The 17,620-nt window shown below is 46.8% G+C and overlaps 1 protein-coding gene across 5 annotated transcripts in view; it reads left to right on the top strand.

Moving 5' to 3' along the window:
* Positions 1-17,620, top strand: part of BIN3 (bridging integrator 3) — a 50,793-nt gene that overhangs the window by 18,028 nt on the left and 15,145 nt on the right. The window contains exons 1-4 of one of the 5 annotated variants that reach the window (XM_040242946.1): positions 9,393-9,621; positions 9,734-9,782; positions 16,080-16,120; positions 16,517-16,578. In XM_040242946.1, coding sequence (XP_040098880.1) covers positions 9,581-9,621; positions 9,734-9,782; positions 16,080-16,120; positions 16,517-16,578 — 193 coding nt within the window. In that variant the 5' untranslated portion in view covers positions 9,393-9,580. Of the gene's footprint in view, positions 1-9,392; positions 9,622-9,733; positions 9,783-16,079; positions 16,121-16,516; positions 16,579-17,620 lie in introns of those variants that run through there. The other 4 variants (XM_040242956.1, XM_040242985.1, XM_040242976.1 and 1 more) reach the window with 4 other exon arrangements.

The following is a 17,620-nucleotide window of genomic DNA, read 5'->3' as shown; positions in this document are numbered from 1 at the left end:
TTACCTTGGTGACCATAAGTTTGTTTTCTACATCTGACTCAGTTTCTGTTTTGTAAAAGGTTCATCTGTACCATTTTTTTAGATTCCACATAAAAGCAGTATCATATGATGTTTGTCTTTGTCTGACTTCACTCGGTATTACAATCTCTAGGTCCTCCTTTTTCTTCTATATACTCCCCTTCATGTCAGGCAGCTTTAGAGTAGCCTAGACCTTTTTTGAGATGGGGCAGGATGGGGTGGGGGGGATGTTGAATTGAAAGTTTGCTGTTTTGACTTTAATTTGTAAGGAGATTTTTGGAAATCTTTAATAAACCAAGTGACATTATAGACTCCTAAGTTGGAAATATACAAAGGATATACCTTTTTTGGACATCTTCAAATTTGTTTTATAGTTAAAAGAAAAATTCTATAAAAATAAAACACAAAACAAGTGACAGAGGGGGGCAATGAAATCATAGATATTATTCTGAAATCAAGTAAAGTGTAACAAAACAATGTCACATTGTACCGAAAGCTAGCAATTCATTAAGAGAATAGATCAGTTTTAAATAGAAGTGATGATTATTTGATAATCCAGCTAATGAGGAGGAGCAAATCATATGAACATGTTGCTAAAACATTTAAATTTCTAATGGATTTAACATGAAAGACATAACAAAGAAAACATAAAACTCATGGTATGCCCTCCTACAAGGACATCAGTGACAAGCCAGTTTCTCTCATTAATTCAGAGAGCATTTAAGATTAGTCATTGTACAAGAAAATCTGAAATCTTACAGTTTACTTATGAAAGAAACATGAGATTTTCATAAATTTTACAACAGTCCTAAAATTTATATTATATTTATATGTTACCAGTAAGCTGCATAAAAAAGCTTTTCTAAACTGTCAGTAATAGAAAACAAATTTCAATCAACGCCACTGGAAAAAAGGCTGAATTATCTTTCTTTTCTCTCTAAGAAAATGATTTATCAAGTCTGTGTCATATGAAGAGGCAATCATAGACTATGCAGCCAAAAAAAAAAAAGTAGAGAAGTAAATATAAAGGTGTGTCAGGCTCGCTCAGTTGTGTCTGACTCTTTGCGACCCCATGGACTGCAGCCCACCAGGCTCCTCCGTCCATGGGATTTTCCAGGCAGTAGTCCTGGAGTGGATTGCCATTTCCTTCTGCAGGGGATCTTCCCAACCCAGGGATCGAACCTGGGTCTCCCACATTGTAGACAGATGCTTTACCGTCTGAGCCACCAGGGAAGTCCCATGTTACCAGTAAGCTGCATAAAAAACCTTTTCTAAACTGTCAGTAATAGAAAACAAATTTCAATCAATGCCGCTGGGAAAAAGGCTGAATTATCTTTCTTTTTTCTCTAAGAAGATGATTTATCAAGTCTGTGTCATATGAAGAGGCAATCATAGACTATGCAGCCAAAAAAAAAAAAATGTAGAGAAGTAAATATAAAGGTGTGTCAGGCAGATGATTAATAAAAATATTAGGTTATTCTTGATTTTCTGATGTTCATGTTATTTGTCAGGTTTTATAACTTGTAATTTATTATGCTCTTTCTCTGTCTAAATAAACATTCACTTTCAGACCTGTTTTTACATTTGCAGTTTTGCAATCTCTTTCTTTAAAAGGGCATGCAGAATTGTGTAAGCTTCAGGGCCACAACACCTAGACTGCTTCAGGTACAGGTGAGGGTAGGACTTCATAGGTGATGAAGCGGATGAATGCATATGGAGTGCTGACACACCCCTTCCCCACATGCACACACACAGGACCTCGTCTACTCCCTGAGATCCCAGAACAGTGAGCTGGGTCTTTATATCCAGTGCATGGGAGTGGAAGAATCGTCTCTAGGGAATTTCACCTCCCTCAGAGAAAAGATCAGCTACTGACATCAAGGATCCCCTATAAGACTTCTCAGCCAGATCATCCTATGCAACTGACAGACACTATTCGTGTACTCACAGCTGCCTTTTGGCTCCTAGTCATATATTCAAGAAGATAACCAAGTACTGTTCATCCAAGGGACGTATTTAGTATGAAAAATGGAGACTAAAACAAACCAAAAAAGCAACTTGAAGGGAAACTGAGACTCTAAAGGAAGAGGAAGCTCTTTTCAAAGCTCTCATTGAAAGTTTCAGATAAAGCATCTGATAAGTAAAAACAGGTTACTCTTTTTCTGAAAAGACATCCTGAAAATTAAGGAGCTGTTGAAATGAAAAACGTGAGAGCAGAAATGAAAATCTCTTTAGAAATATTAAAAAGTAAGGAAACATTGAGAAAAAAAAAAAAAACAGAGAAATTAGAGGACCAACCAAGGTCAGCACCAGAATTATTTCAGAAATTTTTTTACAAGGCAAACAGAAAATGGGAGTGGGTCATCAACAACAAAGTCTCCTTTAATCCAAGAACTAAAGATTATAAATGGCCAACTTAACAGAGTCCTGTGACTACCCCAGCACAATGGATAAAAACACCACAAGGTACATTGTTGTGCAATTCTGCACTGCAGAGGACGCACATCTTATCCTCGAAGCTTGCATGAAGAAAATAAAAAGCAGATCCCGTGCAAAGGTTTGGGAATCCAAGTGGCTTCAGACTTCACCACCTAAAAGGTACTGGGAAAAGAGAAGCCAAAGAACCAGTGCCTTTGAGATTCTGGAAGTCATTCCCAGACTATAATTCTATACCCAGTCCAACTAACTATAGCGTGAGGATAGGATAAAAAGAGTTTGGGTTGTGCCGTCTCAAAAATGATCTCCAGGACTTCTTTGGTGTTTCAGTGGCTAAGACTCCACACTCCCAATGCAGAGGGCCCGGGTTCAATCCCTGGTCAGAGAACTAGATTCCACATGCTTCAACTAAGACCTGGAACAACCAAATAAATATATATTTTTTTAAATGATCTCCCTCACACTTTGTCCACCCAAATGAGGAGTAAACCAAGAAAGGAAGACTCAGAGTCCAGGTGGAGAAGTTCCTAGGAGAGAGGCCAAAGAAATCCCTGTGAAGATGGTGATGGGAGAGCCCAGGAGGAGAGGCAGTCCATCCAGACTAGGTTCAAAGCTCCAGTAGAGACTTTCAGGAAGGGAAGGTGATAGAATATCTAATACAAGGGAATGTACTGAGTAGATTTAGACAATTGGGAGAGGATTAGGGCTAAACATAGAAAATTAAGCATGTGAAAGTAAAAACTATTTTTAGGGAAACTTATGCAGTGTTCGGAGTTCTGTGTTGCTGTGTAACAGATTACCTCCCTCTCCACCCAACCACCAACAGTGCCTCCCAACAATACCAGTTTCAGATTGTCAGGAATTTGGGAGTGGCTCAGCTGGGGAGTTTGGCTTGCGAACTCTGCTGTCTCCTGAAGATTTGGCTGAGGCTGAACAGTCTGCTGGCTGCCACATGCAGGAAGGAAAACAAATCACATTATGTTCCTAATAGTGTATTTCATATGAATCTAACCAGATCACAGTATAACTCTATTGAGAAGACAGAGTTGCAAATATGCCTTTGGTAATAGGGGTGAAGACCCAAAAGAGGTGCATGTGTTTGTTTAGTTAAATCTTCTTCCACAATAAAAAGTCAATAGCTAGGGCCTGAAACCTAATAATCAATGAGGGGCAATGCTCACATTTTCTGTTTAAAGATGCAAAGGTACATATCAAAAAACAACAACAAAAAGAGAACATCCAAGTTAGAAGTGCTCATCTCAAGCAATTGAGATTGGGGAGCCTAGAACCTAATGTTTTGCTTAGCAAACATTGTTCCCTTGTTAAACAGTGCACATGTATAGCTTTAATAAGAGCAAAGCTTAAAGAGGAAGTCATAAAAGTAATAAAGTAAATCTAGATGAATTTTTCTGTGTTGGGGTGGAGGAGGCAGGTCTTTGTAGGATATCAAAAGAAGAAATCGTAAAGGAAAAAGTTAGATTTGGTCATTTTGGCTTCATACTAATTAAAACCCTCTGTATGTTAAATACACACACACATGTATAAAACGGAGAGAAAAGCAGTAAGCCAGGAAAAGAATCCTGATACACTGTCCAGCGCTGGTAGCAAAATAGAAACTATTACAGTCCTTTAAAAATACATAAACTGTTTCAATCTGTCTCAGGATCCATTTGGCAAGTGAATCAAAACCTTGAACCTGCAGGTATCCTTTGACCCAGCAATTCCAACTAATTGTAACTAATCCTTGATGTGCCCAAAGATTTAGCCATTCCTTTTCATTTTCAAGAGAAGAAAAACTTGAAGCAGTTGAAATGAACAGTAAGTGAGCGATGTGAGTACAAAAAACTAGTGGTACAATTGATTAATGAAATACTAGTTAGCTCTTAAAAGGCAGGCCAATTATTATACAGAGTGAAGTCAGAGAAAACAAATGTCATATTTTAACACATACATATGGAATCTAGAAAGATGGTGCTGATGAATGTAGAAAGATGGTGCAGGGCAGCAATGGAGATGCTGACATAGAGAACAGACTTAGGAACACAGGGGAGGAGGGAAAGATGAGGATGAATGGAGACAGAGCATGGAAACATATACATTACCATATGTAAAACAGATAGCCAGTGGGAATCTGGTGAATGGCTTGGAACTCAAACCAAGGCTCTGCAACAACCTAGAGGGGTAGGATGGGGTGGGAGGGAGGTTCAGAGGGAGAGAATATATGTATACCTATCACTGATTCATGTTGATGTATGGCAGAAACCAATAGAATATTGTAAAGCAGTTATCCTTCAATTAAGAACAAATAATATAAATTAATTAAAAATAAATAATTTTTTAAAAAGGCCAATGAAAACTAAGTTGGCATATAAAAACACTCCTGATATTTGGTCCCTTTATTTTTAAAAAGTTGTGTAAGTAATGCATCTACTATACGTGTGCACACTCATGTACACTGAGATTTGAGGTGGTACTTTTTCTCTGGGATTTTGTGTTTTTGTATCTGTGTTGTGTTCTTCATAGTTTTCAGCACTGATCAGGTGTTATTTTTATAGTCAAGAAAAAAAGTAAGTTTTTTCTTAAGTTTATTTGAGAAATAGGGAAAGTGCAAAGAAGAGAACAGTAATCATATTCTCACCACCCGGAATTAACTACTAACATTTGGCATATCTGCTTCAAGCTTTGTTTTGTTTTGTGTTTTTTTTTTTTTCCTGCAAATGTTAAAATATAATTAACACTAAAACATTAACCTTGGCTGTTTGAGGTTTTTTGTTTTTCTCTTCTTTCTCTCTTCTAGGCTTTTCTGTATTTCTTAAGTTTTCTCTGATGAGCATGTTTTACTTTTTAAAGAGATGAACTGTAATCAACTGTAAAAGGTAGAATATTTTAAAATGCCAAATAAAGTCATCGACATTTCAAAGAAGGTCAGCAAAGTTTGAGACTCAGAACAGCTTTGATGAAACCAAGAGAAGGGAAGGGTTCCCTGTAGGTGGGATGGCTGTATGTCCCAGTTTCCACAAGTTTTATACCTTTTGTCCTGATGAAATTGTAAATAACAGTGTTGATGCTAAAAAAAAAAAGTGGACGTCCCACTTTGGGACAGGGATTTGGGGAATAAATGAACAGCCACTTGGCTGAATCAGGGTGGTAGTTGCATTGGCTGAAAGAGAAAGGAAGCTACAAGGCAGAGTATTATAGAGGCACAGTGACTACTGGTTTCGGAAGTTCCTTCACCAGTTCCGGGGCTGCTGCAGGAAATGTACACAATGAGCGTCTTGTTGTCCAGAAAGCAAGGAAGTACTAAAAACACACTCACACTGATGTGGGCGTGTCCAAGGGACACAGGAGCCAGCTAAACGAGCTCCCAAAGCCGGAACAGTGGGAAGAACAAATAACGTAGTATTGGGCTATAAATCATATAAAATAAATATGCGTTTATACTGATACAAATGACTGAATAAATAAACGAAGAACAGAATTCTCCCGTGCAGAAGCCCAAGTGACTTGTGCCAATACTCTGCCCTCCAGGAGGTGGAGTATAACTCCTCCTTAAGTATGGGCTGTTCCCTAGTGGCTTCCTTCCAAAGAGGGGAGGGGGTGTACCAGGGCGTGGGGGTGGGAAGTGACCATAGAGGGGAGAATCCTGGAAACACTGCTTCAGCCCAGTGACCGAGGCTCACATCAACCGTAAGAAGTCACGCTGAGAGACTTCCCTGGCAGTCCAGTGGTTCAGACTGCGCCTTCCAGTGCAGAGGGTGCAAGTTGGATCCCTGCTCGGGGAGCTAAGATCATACATGCCTTGAGGTCAAAAAAAAAAAAAGGCAAAACATAGATCAGAAGCAATATTGTTTACAAAGTCAGTAATAATTTTTAGAAAATTCCAATGGTAAATTTTTTTTCAAAAAGTCACATTGATAGCTCAAACCCTCAGTGTGATGTGGCGAGAATGGCACTTTTACTTCTTCCCCCCAACGACCCGTAACCCCAATCCAGTCATGAGAAAAAGAGCAGACAAACCCCAGCCAAGAGACTGTTCATAGAATACCTGACCAGCACTCCTGAAAATGGTCAGGGTCATCAGAAAACAGGGAAGGTCTGAGAAAAGATCAAGAGGAGGCTAAGGAGACTTAACAACTAAACGGAATGCAGCAGCCTGGCTAGGATCCTGAACTTCAAAAGGACCTGAGGTCAAAACTAAGGGAATCTGAGTAAAGCACAGACTTTGATATCTCAGGATTGGCTTCTTAATTGTAATAAATATACCATGCAACTGTAAGAGGTTAAGAATAAGGGAAACTGGGTGTGGAATATATGCAGTTAGGGACTGTCTTCACAGTTGTTCTGTAAACCTAAAACTTTTAAAATTAAAAGTAACTTTTTTTTTTTTAAAGAAAAGCATTCTTCAGGCAGGGAGATGGCTTTTGAAGAGGTGAACTGAAAGCTGATCAGAATTGAATGATTGTCAGTTGCTGACAGTGAGATTACAGAGACCTGGCTCCATCTACACGGTGCATGTAGCCTCTCATTTGTGTAGAAGCACCCCTTTCAGCACCAGTCTCCTTCTGATAACACGGTCCTCTTTTCGTTTCCTGTCTCATAACCATGAACCCTTTGTAAAATCCATAGTATTTTAAGATGAGGTATTGTGGTCAGATGGTTTTTCATAATTTCTTCAAATACATGTGAAGGAATGTGTTCATGTGAAAGAGTATTACACTCTGAGTAGCCGAGAGAAATATGGACAAATCGAGGCCCTGACTGTTCTGCGTCCTGTCGTTGCATGACCCTGGGCCCGTCACTGCGCCCCTCCATATCTCCTTCTCCATCCACCAAATGAGAGGGTTGAACTGGAAAAATTTCTTTGGTAACTCGCAGCTCTAAAAATACCATGATTCTAAATTAAGATTTAGAGAGAGAGAGGCTGTGGCACCACAAATAATGGAACCGAAGTTCCTGATTGCTTTGTCTCTAGTTGGCGGTAATGTGTGTGTGTTAGTTGCTCAGTCACGTCCGACTCTTGCAGCCCCATGCACTGTAGCCTGCATGTAGGCTCCTCCGTCCGTGGGACTTCCAGGCAAGAATACTGGGGTGGGTTGCCATTCGCTTCTCCAGGGGATCTTCCCAGCCCAGGGATGGAACCAGGTCTCCCGCATGGCAGGCGGGTTCTTTACCATCAGAGCCACCAGGGAGGCAGTAGTACCAGACGCCAAGCTAGAATCACTTTGACGACTGCTCCGAGTCGTGTTTGGAATTCTCATCCTGCTCCCCACATTCTTGGAAGGGAAATTCAGTGTAGAATTCAAGTTTTAGATAAGCTGAAAGGACCACCTAGTCCAACTCCTTTGCTTTATAGTTTGTCTAAGAAACTAGTCAGAGGCAGAGACCAAGGTTTCTGATTCCTGGTCTCAAGTTTTTTATAGGCCTTATGCTTGCCACAGAGCAGGATCAGTCCTTTTGCAATGCCACCAGGACCTCATTTGCACTGTTACCAAAATGGTCCTTGAAGGCAGTGTCTCACTGTCCAAAACCATTGTGTCAATCAGCTTGAGTCCCTGATCTGGGGAAAAGTAACTGGGGGGAGGGGGAGGAGTCTAAGGCTCTCCCCTTAACCTGTCTTCTTCAGATCTGAGAAAAGGAAATAGCAATTTGATTTTTTTTCCCTTTGCTTTTCGGTTCCATTGCTTCCCTTTCCCTGGTAATGACACAGCCAGAGCTGATTTGTTTACAGAAGCCACGTGAATGAGCCAGCCCCCAAAGGGTTAACACTCCCAAATTACGGGGCTGGGTTAACAATAAACAGGATGTCCTCCAGAAATTAAATTTAAACCGCTGTGACTCAGGCCAGCCCATCCTCTCAACCAGATCGTTGTCTGGGGTTATTATCGGTGGTTAATTATACCATTGGGTTTAGTGGCAGTGTTGGTCAGTGTGGGCCAGAAGTCAGGCTCCAGGAGAGGGATGTGTGTAGGGAGGTGGTGAGGGATGTGGTGGGAGCGGGAGGTTTGAATGGAAGGGACCACTGCTCCTGAGCCTGGAAGGAGAGACTTGAGGGGGGTCCAACCCGCACCCTGAGGGCTCTTCCCTGAGCTGATCCCAGCCAGGAAGGCATCCGTCCCTCCTGCCTGGGTAGGAGAAGCCTGTGCTTCTGTAGCTGTTGGGTTGCATTGTGGCTTCTTTAAGTCTCAGAATTATAGGATCGTAGAATTTTCAGCACCTGAAGGAAGCTTGTAGACTTGTAGAGTCCCAGTTTAACCCTCTGGTTTCCCAGAGTAGGAGATTAAGTCCTGGCACAGTCCTGGGGAAGGGCAGCCTGTCCGTGAGAGGCAAGGTGGGGTTAGACTCTTCCACCATGACCTTCCTCCCGTCAGGGCAAGCTGTCTTCCATTTCCAGGTGGACAACCTGAGGGGCAGAGCTTCCCAGCAAATTTGAGCCAACCTTGAGCTGAATTCAGATTCTTCACCAAGCTAGCTTTATTTAGATGTTGTCAGTTCTTGTGGGACATAACCCAGCGTGACTGATCCTTAATGCCCCTGCAATTTGTCCTCTCTCCCCAGCCCCACAAGAAGCTCTCCACAGTTTCAGAATTTCCCTGGTGGTCCAGTGATTAAGACTCCATGCTCTCAATGCAGGAGGCCTGGGTTCAACCCCTGGTCAGGGAACTAGATCCCATATGCTGCAACGAAGACCCAGTGCAACCAAATATATAAATAAATACATATTTTTTAAAAATGAGGTTAAAAAAAAAAAAGCCCTCCACAGTGTGTCTCTCTCTAGAAAAATAGGGAAGCACCTACTGCAGATGAGAGTGGGTTTTTTGTTTGTTTGTCTTCCATGTATTTATTTATTTGGGGGTAGACGATAGTGGGTTTTGGGGTGGTTTTTAAAAGGCATGTTTTCAAAAAAAAAAAAAAATAAAATAAAAGGCATGTTTTCAAGGATGAGAACTGTCCAGGTGAGCATGTGACCTCTCTGCCCTAGCCACTCCCCAAGATGCAAGCTGTATAGTGACTGTTGCTGGTACAGTGTCTCGCCTTTCCTGGCTTCACCTTTGCAGTGGAGTGCTCAGGGCATCTCCATCTGCGTGTCCGTGGAGGACCACTGCCCTGGAGCCCAGCCTGGCTGCTGATGGTCCTCGACCCACAGTCATGTGGTATGAGTACCTTGAGGTGAGGCACCCCTTCCAGGAGAGAAGTGGCCGTACCTCATTGAATCTTTTCAGCCACGTCCTTCCCCATTTCTCCTAACCTCCCTCTTCATCTCTCTCTGTCTCTCTCACAGGATTCCTTTCAAGATTGGGCAGCCCAAGAAACAGATTGTCCCCAAAACAGTGAGTAACCAGTTCTTTGACTCCGAGACTCACGTGGCCTTTGTATAGAACCAGAGCTTTGACTCAGCAGGTCATGGGACTGGAGAAGCAGAACCGGTCTTATTATTCCCAGTCGTGTCCCTCTAGGATCTCGCATAGGTGGGGGCTTGCAGGGCCCTCCTGTCCCAGGACACTTTATTCCCTCAGGTCAGCCTGGGCCCCTCCCCCTCCTTAGGGAAGTGGCAAACGTGGGTCACAAGGTGACGGACACGCTGCTTTTGAGCAGCCTGTCAGAGGGGTCTGGTTGTGACAATCTGCATTTTACTGAAAGCATTCATGAAACTCACCAGGGATGTGCCCCAGACCTATATCTCTGGCCTCCTCAAGCTGCGTAACATCCCAGGGAGCCTCCCTGGATGCCCAGGTCCCCTTCTCTCTGCTGCTACATTTGTTCTTAGGCAGGACCCAGAGCCACTGAGAGGAAGGGCATGATTGACTCCTACCCTCCTATGAAAAAGCAGAGACATCATTTTGCTGACAAAGGTCCATATAGTCAAAGCTATGGTTTTTCCAGTAGTCATGTTAGGGTGTGAGACTTGAACCAAGAAGAATGCTGAGCACTGAAGAATTAATGCTTTTGAACTGTGGTACTGGAGAAGATTCTTGAGTCCCTTGGATGGCAGGGAGATCAAACCAGTAAATCCTAAAGGAAATCAACCCTGAATATTCATTAGAAGGAGTGATGCTGAAGCTCCAATACTCTGGCCACCTGATATGAAGAGCCAGGTCATTAGAAAAGACCCTGATGCTGGGAAAGACTGAGGGCAGGAGAAGAAGGGGACAGCAGTGGATGAGATGGTTGGATGGCATCGTTGACTGAGTGGACATGAGTTTGAGTAAACTCTGGGAGAGAGAGAAGGACAGGGAAGCCTGACTTGCTACAGTCCATGGGGTCTCAAAGAGTCATACATGACTTAGTGACTCATCAACAACCCTCTTGTAAGCTCACAGTTTGTATCTCCATTTTATCATCCCAGCAGAAGAGGAGGAAAATCTAGATTCTTAGAAAGTTGGAACTGTGCGACTTCTCTGGTGGTCCAGTGATTAGGACTCTGCTTCCATTGCAGGGGGCACAGGTTCAGTCCCTGGTCAGGGAACTAAGATCCCACATGCCGTGCCCTTAGAGATTGTCCAGTCCAGCCTGCAGTTTTCCTGATAAGGAGACCGGTGGCCGTAGAGTTGTGGTGACTTTCTAAGGTCTTAAACCTAATTCTGACAGAGCTGGAGTTAGGACTTGTGTTCAGGACCCTTGCCATTGCTTTGTACGCTCTCACTTGGACTGTGAAGACCTGAGATTTTGAAATTCTAGTCAGGAATGGCCTCTTCAACCCCTCACCCACAAATCTGAGTAAGACTCTTAAGGGTCTAATGTGGGAGACCATAACTATAAGCCTAGCACTTGTCAGCCTACTGGAGGCTCTGCACTGTCTTCCGAGCCACTGGCAGTTCTTGTCTTAATAACCTTGGCTTAGGACTCAGGACCAGAGAAAGCAATGGCACCCTACTCCAGTACTCTTGCCTGGAAAATCCCATGGACGGAGAAGCCTGGTAGGCTGCAGTCCATGGGGTCGCACAGAGTCAGCCACGACTGAAGCAACTTAGCAGCAGCAGTAAGACTCAGGACTGGATTTGGCGGCAAGGGAAGTTCTGAGCACATCTGAGCACTGGCTTCATCTTTGGGAAATCCACCATCAGGTCACTTAGGAGGAAATGGGCCTGCATTAAAAGATCCCTCCTGTTTTTCAAGCAAAGGCAGGCCAGGGACAGACTCAGAGCTTACCTCCCATGCAGAGGCTGAGCAGCTGTGGAGGCTGAGGCGCAGAGAATCTGGGCGTGCTGCAGCTGGCCACAGGAAGTGGGAAGGTGTGGCTTTGAGTCTCCAGAGTTTAATCCAGGGCAGATCTGAAGGGGAAGTGGTTTCGAGAAGGGTCTTTTATTCCCAGCACTCACTACCAAAAAACAAGCAAAGAAACAAAAATGTCTCCTAACATCCCAGCCTTTATCAAAATAGGCTTTGTTCTCCGTGAAAAAGTATAGATGAGAATGCAGTTTCTAGCTTCCTTGGCAGACTTCACTGTTGCAAAGTCTCTGGGTCTTCTGTTTGGGGGAATGGCCAGGACTCCCCAGAGGAAGGGCAAATGGCAGACTCAGTGCCTGTGGATGGGCCCAAGGCCTCCCTCTTCCCTTCCTAGAGTCCGTCGTGTTTGGGACAGAATTGTAGTCCTCTCACTCCTGGCATCAGCTCCTCCAGACAGACTGGGTAGCACTGAGTGGATTTGTAAGCTTCTCTGTCTGGATTCCCGTCCTGGCCCTGCCACATGCTGCCTGTGAACCTCAGCAAGTTCCTTACCCTCTCTGAGCCTTCGTTTCAGGGGGTTTCTGTGGTTTGGGTTTTTGGTTTTTTTTTTGGTCAAGCCACCCTGCTGCATATGAGGTCTTAGTTCCTCAACCAGGGACCAAACCCCACCCCCTTCCTGCATTGAAAGTTCGGAGTTTTAACCACTAGACTGCCAAGGAAGCCCTTCTGATCCTTCATTTTCTCTTTGGTGGAGTGAGGATGTTGCTAGCTCCTGTGTCATTGATGTGTGATGTATCTCACAGGAGGGGCAGATGAACACTTAACACAGTGCCTGGCAGGTAGTGGGCTCTCAGCAAGTATTCACTACATAGTGAGATGATAGCTGACGTGACTGCGTAAACCACCAAGGACCCAGCCTGTCCCACACAGCTGGATTCCCCACTGCAACCAACCGGTCCAGTCACCTGGGCCTTCAGTTTCTCAAGAGGAAATCAGAGCCAACTCATGGCTTGGAATGGAGGCCTTTGCTTCCTCGACTCCCCAGAGGCACTGAATCTGTGGAGCAAGGCCCTGCTTCTTTGGAGTCTCCCTCCACCTCACCAGTCCCCTCCTGGCCCCCACACAGGCCCAAGCCGTGCGGTTGTCTCAGCATCTCTGGCAGCTGCCCCCGAACTCGGGTGACGCACTCTGTTTTTCCAGGCCCTCTCGAGGAGGGAACAGATGTGGCTGCCTGGGTTATTGGAAGTCGCGGCACCCTTGTCATGGGAAGAAGTGCTCATGTTATCTTCAGGGAGTTCCAGGAGTTTTCTTGGCTTGAGGCACCCGAGCATCAGACACAAAGAAAGCATTGTGCATTTGCCCTCCCCATTCTCCTGTGCCCAGGTTATTAACACAAACCCCAGGATTGTCAAAGCTTTGGCTGGGAGGGTGTGTTCTCTGCAGGGGCTGACCCCTGGGACAAAATGGAAGGATGGGCACTCGCCCACCTCCTAGTCCTTAGCTTCTGCTTAAGTCTTCTCCCGCTGCCCCAGCCCATCAAGGAGCTGGAGTGTCATGGTGCAGAAGAGAAACTGTACCTCCCTCTATAGCCAGGAAGATGGAGGACTTTTTTTTTTTTTTTTTCGTATTTGGCCACACCAGGTCTTAGTTGCAGCATATGAGATCTTAGTTCCCTGACCAGGGATTGAACCCAGACCTCCCGCATCTGGAGCATGGAGTCTTAGCCACTGGACCACCAAGGATGTCCCAGACTTTGGCCTTTAAAGCAAGGCTTTCCCTGGGTCTCGCACATGCCCAGAGTCCCAGCTAGGCAGGCAGGCATTCCAGAAGGTCAAAGTAGATGGGAGTCACAGCAGGTTGATCTTCCCTTGAGAACTGTTTCCACATACAAAGTGAAGGGACCCTTTGTAACAAATCTAAGAGAGGCTGCTTCCTGGAAGGGGAGTTTCTCAGCTGGCCCAGGGTTCCTGTTTCCTCACCTCAGCTTATAACCCCAGGATGAGCGCCTGGCCCTGCCCATGGGCCTCCCTGTCTTCCTCATGCATGTGAATGGGCAGAAATTCTGCCCCATACTCACTTAACAACCGCAGAGCTCCTACCATGCGGCAGTCTGGCCCAGGCCCTGGAGATGAGCCATGAGCTGCTCGGCACTTATGGCCACCCCAAGCCTCCATGAATGCCAAGGCGGTCTCAGTGCTTGATCCTCCCAGTGCTGACCTCGCCAGCCAGACCTGACCCGCCGACGGTCGCACACATGTGTTTACACTTGCATTGTTGACTGGGGTCCAGTTGCCTTTTTGGCAAAGCCATTGGTTGTCCAAAGATGTTCAAATCTTTTGTGTTTGGCTCCTTTTCTCAGCACGGATACACCTTGGAATGAGACGTCAGTGTGTCCCTTGATCCCCTAAGCCATCGTCTGAGAGTCTAGAATCCGGGTGCTATGCCTCTCAGATCTTTCCCCAGGGGACCAGAGACCTCCGGAACAGTGAGCTGTGGAAGTAGCCCCAGGCGGCTCCCAGAGACGGGAGGTGAAGCATCCTTGACCTTCTCTTAGGCTGTCAGTGTATAGAACAAGAGCCCGAGTTCCCACCCAATGCACCTCTCCGCTTCCAGCATAAGATCCCCAAGTTTCTCCTGAGCCAGTTGGAAACCTGCAGCCCTTCTACATGCAAGGACCAGCAGTGGCACCCAGGGAGACCAGGTTCCCTGACACCCCACATAACACCCTGGGGATTGCACAAGAGCGTGCTGCAAGCCTGGCCTTTGCCTCCTTTCCCCCTTTCCCCCACCCCCACCCTCTGCCACCTCCCAGGGCCCCTCCTGTCTGCTCTTGATCTTCAGGAGAGCAAACTCCAGCCATGGTGACCTTCATTTCAATTATGTCTTTTTGGCCAAAAAATGCCTGTAAGACATGAAGACTCTGCTGGGGCACCAGTGATGAGGCTTTTTGTTTGTTTTGGGAGTTTGTTTGGGTTTTTTTGTTTGTTTGTTTGTGCCAAGTGGCATATGGGGTCTTAGTTCCCCGACCAGGGATTGAACCTGGGCCCTCTGCGTTGGGAGTTCATAGTCTTAGCCACAGGACCACCAGGCAAGTCCTGTGAATGTAGTTTTTCTTTCTTCTTTTTTTTTAAAAAAGACCTGAGCTAGCAGTCTGCATTCTAGCCCTGCTATCCCACAAATTAGGCCTGGGTCCTGAAGTAAATCACTCCCTCTGGCAGCATGCTCCTCACTTATCACATGAAATCCTTGGCCTGGATAATGTTCTGCCAGTCTGTGACTGTGTTGAATTTACCTCCATCCAGATGTGGAGCATGAGGCCAGTGTGAGGGAACAGCACATGAGTCTTTGATGATAACTACAGATTTGCGTGCCTCACCTCTAACCTGTATGTCCAGTGACAGGATTTAGGGCTTTCCCTAGCAGGAGTCTCTGGGTGGCAGCCAGGAAGGCCCTCTAGGAGGTCATGGCCTCAGTTCATCAGCTGGGGCTTTCCCCACTTTGGTAGCATGACAGTTAAGGGCACAGACCTGAGAGCCGGGCTGCCTTGTCCGTATTCAAACCCTAGGCCTCCTGCTCAGTAGCAGTGTGACCTTGATCAGCCGATACCCCTCTGTCCTGGGGACCTCAGTGTGTTGAGGGCCCTCAGCACACCTGCCTGCCAAGTGACTGATGGAGGAAAAGCCGGCTCGGGAAACGTGCAGGGAGCAATTAGGCCTCCTTGGGAGAGGACGAAGCAGAGGCAAGGCTCAGTCCTCCCATGGGACTCCACTGGCCACTCTGCTGAGACCACTGCCTGGGCCCCGCATGACTGATGGGGAGATTCAGGCTCTAGAAGTGCGGGTGACTTTCCTCACTTCACCTGCCATGTCAGTCAAGGAATTGGGGTCCAGGCACACACCCACTCAGTTTAAATATCAAGGAAACCTGGTAACTCATCCAGAGTTTAGATAACCTTGCTGAGTCGATAATGATATTTGTGATGGGCATAAGTATCCCAGCGCACAGAGCGGTGATCCTGTGTCTTTCACGATCCACCTGAACCTCTCAGGCTCGGGACTTGTGAGGAAACTGGGTTGGGAGGGGACCGGTTCCCGCCTGCTTTCCTCCAAGCCTGGGTGAGGAGTTTCTGTCACACTCTGAGCCCCTTACCTGCTCCCCTGCCCATGGAGAGGGGTATAGGGAGCACAGCCCAGCCTCACTCCCTGCGGGGGCAGACAGAGCTGAGATCCGCTGGTACCTGCCTGGCTGGCCCGTCTGAGAGGGGAGGCCTTCACCCTAAATCAAACAATCAATTTGGGAACACAAGGCTCCTGTGTCGTGAGCAGTGCTTGTGTGGACTGGATGGCGTTGTTTTCTGCAGAAGGGGTGGCTGGGAGGGCGGGCCGGGAGTTTCGTAGGTGGCAGGTTTTTTCCAACGTGCTGTCAGTCTTCCAGTGATTGAGTTATCACTTCCTTTTCAGGTGGAGAGAGACTTTGAAAGAGAGTATGGAAAACTCCAGCAGTGAGTGTCAGCCCTGAGAAGGGTGGGCAGGAAGGGGGTTCTGCTCGGGAAAGGAAAGACTCTCCTGCCCAGTCTCACTTCCCACATCACCTCATCCACTGACCATCCATCCTGTCGGCACCCCAGGAGCCAGAGCAGCTCAATCCACCACTGGCCAGAACTTCTGCCGAGTGGTGGCTGCCTAATAGTCATTATCTTGTAGCCTTTGGGTCTGTGGCCTCGTGCCAAGCTTGTAGTGGCCCTTCGGTCAGTAGGAACATCCTCGCAGAGCGAGGCTCCTCCTCCTCCTGGCAGGAGCCCTGAGTCCCACATAGGGTGCAGCTCAGATGGGTGGGCGAACAGGGGCAGAGGCAGCCGGGCGATGCCAGGTTCCAGGCCCATACTGCTGCCTTGCAGGCTGGAGGAGCAGACCAAGAGACTGCAGAAGGACATGAAGAAGAGCACAGACGCTGACCTGGGTAGGTGACCCTTCCCCCGCACTCAACCTGGATGGGAGAAGGGCAGAGATGGTCGCCCTCCTCACTCAGTCCCTGTAGGGCTGGCTTTGAAGAAGGTGCACTTAGCAGTCGCCCCACAGATGTCCCTGAGAAGTGGCACGAGGCCCCGTTTCACTTAGCAGACTACCGCTCTCTGCTTTCCCTGGAACAGCAGCCACTACCAGCGACAGGTGGAAGCCAGCTTCTGGGGTCTGTGCCCCAGAGCCTCCTGCCAGAGCTCATCCAAGGGATGGGAGGTTCTGGCCGTGACCTGCCCCACTCTCCTGACTCCCGGTGTCTCCACACTGTGTGTAGCAAGCCACAGGTCTGAGTTTGAGTCCATCCGTTATTTGTTTTGTAGGAGTTAGTTCCGAGTCACCTGGAGCCCATCTTTCTTTGTTGGCTCCTACTGTCTTCCCAGCAGGAGATGCTGCGGCCTGGGCTTCCTTTCCCTCCTGCTTCCCCATACTCCTTAGAATGTGAATGGAAGGAGTTGAACATCAGGAATCTGTGAGGTGGATTCTGACTGTAGAGAGCACAGGTTTTTAACAAATAAACCAGGATAAACGGCCAGCCTCTGGGGCCTCAGATTCCTGACCTCTTCCACCCCAAGTCAGAAGCGGAGTCTGGGCAGAGAAAGCCCTCCTGACACAGCGGTGCCCTCACCCATCACAATGCCTGCGTCCCCCAGTCCAGGCAGCCTCATACCCTGGCAGCTGGTGCGTCAGAGGCAGTCAGCGCCCGCTGTAGTGTGGATGGCCCGGCCCACCCCCAGGCTCTGAGTCATCAGGTCTGGGCAAGGCCTGAAAATCTGTGTTTCTAGCCAATTCCCAGGCAGCACTGATGCTGCTGGTCCAGGGACCCCGCTTTGAAAACTACTCCAGACAATCGGGAGGAATCAGATAATGCCTTTCCTGGTCTTGGAAACCCCTGAGCTGGTGCCTAGACAGGATCTCCTGTCCGAAGCTGTGGGTCCTAAACAAGATCAAGGAGGTGTGACCAGTCCCCGCTGGATCCTCATCAA

The sequence above is a fragment of the Oryx dammah genome, unplaced genomic scaffold (assembly GCF_014754425.2).
Source record: "Oryx dammah isolate SB20612 unplaced genomic scaffold, SCBI_Odam_1.1 HiC_scaffold_1, whole genome shotgun sequence".
Taxonomy (NCBI): Eukaryota; Metazoa; Chordata; class Mammalia; order Artiodactyla; family Bovidae; genus Oryx; species Oryx dammah.
The sequence above is the reverse complement of the archived record's forward strand: the minus strand, read 5'-3'. Positions and strand labels throughout refer to the sequence as shown.